Below are 2,466 nucleotides of genomic sequence, written 5' to 3'. Positions count from 1 at the left end.
TGATGACTCACACGCAAATGCAGTCATCATGTCATATGCGATATTAATACCTTGGTGACATTGCTCTAAGCGCCATCCCTTTGAGATAAAAAGGTTCCTCAGAGCAGTCTGCCGCCATCCTCAGGGACCACAAAGGGCAGCCCCTGCAGAAGGCAATGCTCATTGCACAGGAAGGAGCTGCCTGCATCCTGCAAGCTGTTCGATAAGCAGCTGTTGGAAGGGAGGGGGCAGAGGGGAGAGAAGGAGGAGGGGAGGGAAAGGAAAGGCCTCCGTTATCAGGTTGGATGGCCAGCTGCTGCACTGATGGCTTATCCCAAGTATGCTCCTATCTTGCGAGTGTAAAAATCTTCCTAAAGGGAGAGGAGGGCACGGCTCAAGTTCTGCTAACACCCAGCCAACGCCCCCTCCCCCACTTCGAGCACCCCGGGAGCCTGTAATTCAGCCCTAACAGGAAGATGGAACAGGTGCCAGCGAGTTCCGGGAATTTCAGAAATCGTCAGCAATCCCGCTAACCACCTTCCCCTCAGACAAAGATCCCCTGCCCTCAATAAAGAGAGTTAAGTTTTTTTCAGTAAGTTTATTGTAAGACTCAACGCTGCAGCAGCATAATCCTTTAGAAAACGAAGCATCGCCCGGATCCGTTTTGAAACAGCAGTGCCTACTGCTAAGTCCGTCAGAGCTTCTGTTACTGTACAAGTCCAGGCCTCCTGGCCTTGCCTTTCCCCTCCTTTCTGCCGGGAGCACAGGCTGCTGAGTCACGCCTGCCCGGCCAGTCTGTCCTTCCCGGCCGCGCGGCCAACGTCCCGCCTCCGGCCTTCCTGGGCGAGCAACCGCTCCCCACACTTGTAGAGTCCTGGGCTGGGGCCAGCCTGCCCCTGTCGCCGCCGGGCCCCTCCTCGGGAGGGAGCCGCACCTCCTCGCCGCTCTCCACGCGCCGGCGCCTGCCAGTCTCCACGCCGCACTCGGGCGCCCTCCTAGGGCGCATCCACAGAGCCAGCCCCGCGCTAGGCGCCCCGGGGCGTTACCACGTCGATCAGACCAAGACCCCCGCCGGGCTGTCACTCGGGGAGGGTGATATTGGGCACCCAGTCGTTGACGCTGCGACTCTCCTCGCAGAACAGGCTGAGCTTCTCCAAGGCGGGGTCCTTCCACGCGTCCTCATTGGGGTTCTGCGAAGAGAGTCCAGAGGTCAACCGGGCTGGCCGCTGGCAAGGGCAGGGATGACATCGGGATGGAGGCGACACTCACCGAAATGAGGATGCAATGCAGGTCTCCCGGCGTGCCCGCCTCGTCACCGGTGCCCACGATCGCCGCCAGCCGCTGTACATCGCCCACACGCACGATGTCGATGTCGTTCTCACAGCAGAACGCCTGGATCAAAGTGAAGTGAATTTGCAGCGCAATGTCGCCCTCGTCTTCCTCGTCAGCAGCCAGCACGCAAAAGGTCACGTTGTCGGGGTCCCTGCGCGAGCGAGAAGGAGGTGAAGAGGTCAGATCGGTGTGCCCCGGGTGCCCCGTGCCGCCTTCTCCCCGGTCTCCCTTGCCGCTCTGCCCGCCCCCGGCCGCCTCGCCCGGACCGCGTCTATACTCACACATTCAGGACTTTGGCGGACTCGTAGACGCCGGCGGTGAGGCAGCCCTGTCGCTGCGCCGACAGCAACAGCTCGTGCAGTGCTTTCCCGGCGCCCTGCATCCTGTGGAGGAGCCACCGCCATGAGCGTGGACAGGCCGGAGGGTGAGCCAGGACCCCCGAGCCCTGGGAGGCACCCCCGGCGCCCGACTCCGGCGCTCCAGCCCAGTGCCGCACCCCCAGCCCAGCGGAAACACTTGGGCCTGACTTCTACCCAGCGGACCCCCACCCCGGAAGGTTTCGAAGACTGCGCCCAACCAGCCGCGGCCAGGGCAGGACCAGGATCCCGGAGCCCTGAGACGTTCGGCGCTCAGCGCGGACTTACCTGGCCGTGCTTTCTGGAACCGTATCCTGGCCGCGAACTTCTTCCAGAGTCATGTTGCGATCCGCAAGCAGCAAGTTATCCACAAAAGCAGAGGGCGGAGCGGACGCGAGCGAAGAGAGATCAGCCCGCAGCTCTGCTCGGCGTGCCCACCGCCAGCGAGTGAGCCCGGGTCCCGCCGCGCGCCTTTATATAGGCTGGGTCTTCGGCGCCGCCAGCTGGCGCAAGCCTGCGCGCCCATTGGCCGGCGCCCGCTTTCTGATGCAAATGAGGCGGCGGCCGGCGGCTCGTGCCAGAAGGCCACGTGGGGAGGGGTGCGGGGGATGACAATGCCTCAAATCTGCTGCTTTTGTCGGGGTGTTACCAGGCAGCCTGGAGCCTGCAGATTTCATCTAGCCTTTTTGTTTTTAAGTCCTTAAAAGGGAAAAGTTTAAAAAAAAAAAAAAAGCCAAACCCTTGCTAGCTAATAGTACGCTGCAATTTGTGAAATGCACCGTTGGAGAATCTAATGAAT

General features: G+C 61.3%; 1 protein-coding gene across 1 annotated transcript; it reads right to left on the bottom strand.

The window, feature by feature from the left end:
* Positions 1-562: 562 nt before the first annotated feature.
* GADD45G (growth arrest and DNA damage inducible gamma) lies at positions 563-2,101 on the bottom strand. Its single transcript, NM_001185129.1, is given in 4 exon segments — positions 563-1,169; positions 1,249-1,462; positions 1,593-1,694; positions 1,956-2,101. Coding segments are annotated over 4 exon segments (480 nt in total). The 5' UTR covers positions 2,009-2,101; the 3' UTR covers positions 563-1,058.
* Positions 2,102-2,466: the final 365 nt, after the last annotated feature.

This window comes from Sus scrofa, chromosome 14 (assembly GCF_054392235.1).
Source record: "Sus scrofa isolate SSC_HxYL_T2T_F1_AM1 chromosome 14, Sscrofa_HxYL_maternal_Yorkshire_Landrace_v2.0, whole genome shotgun sequence".
In the NCBI taxonomy this organism is placed as follows: domain Eukaryota; kingdom Metazoa; phylum Chordata; class Mammalia; order Artiodactyla; family Suidae; genus Sus; species Sus scrofa.
The sequence above is the reverse complement of the archived record's forward strand: the minus strand, read 5'-3'. Positions and strand labels throughout refer to the sequence as shown.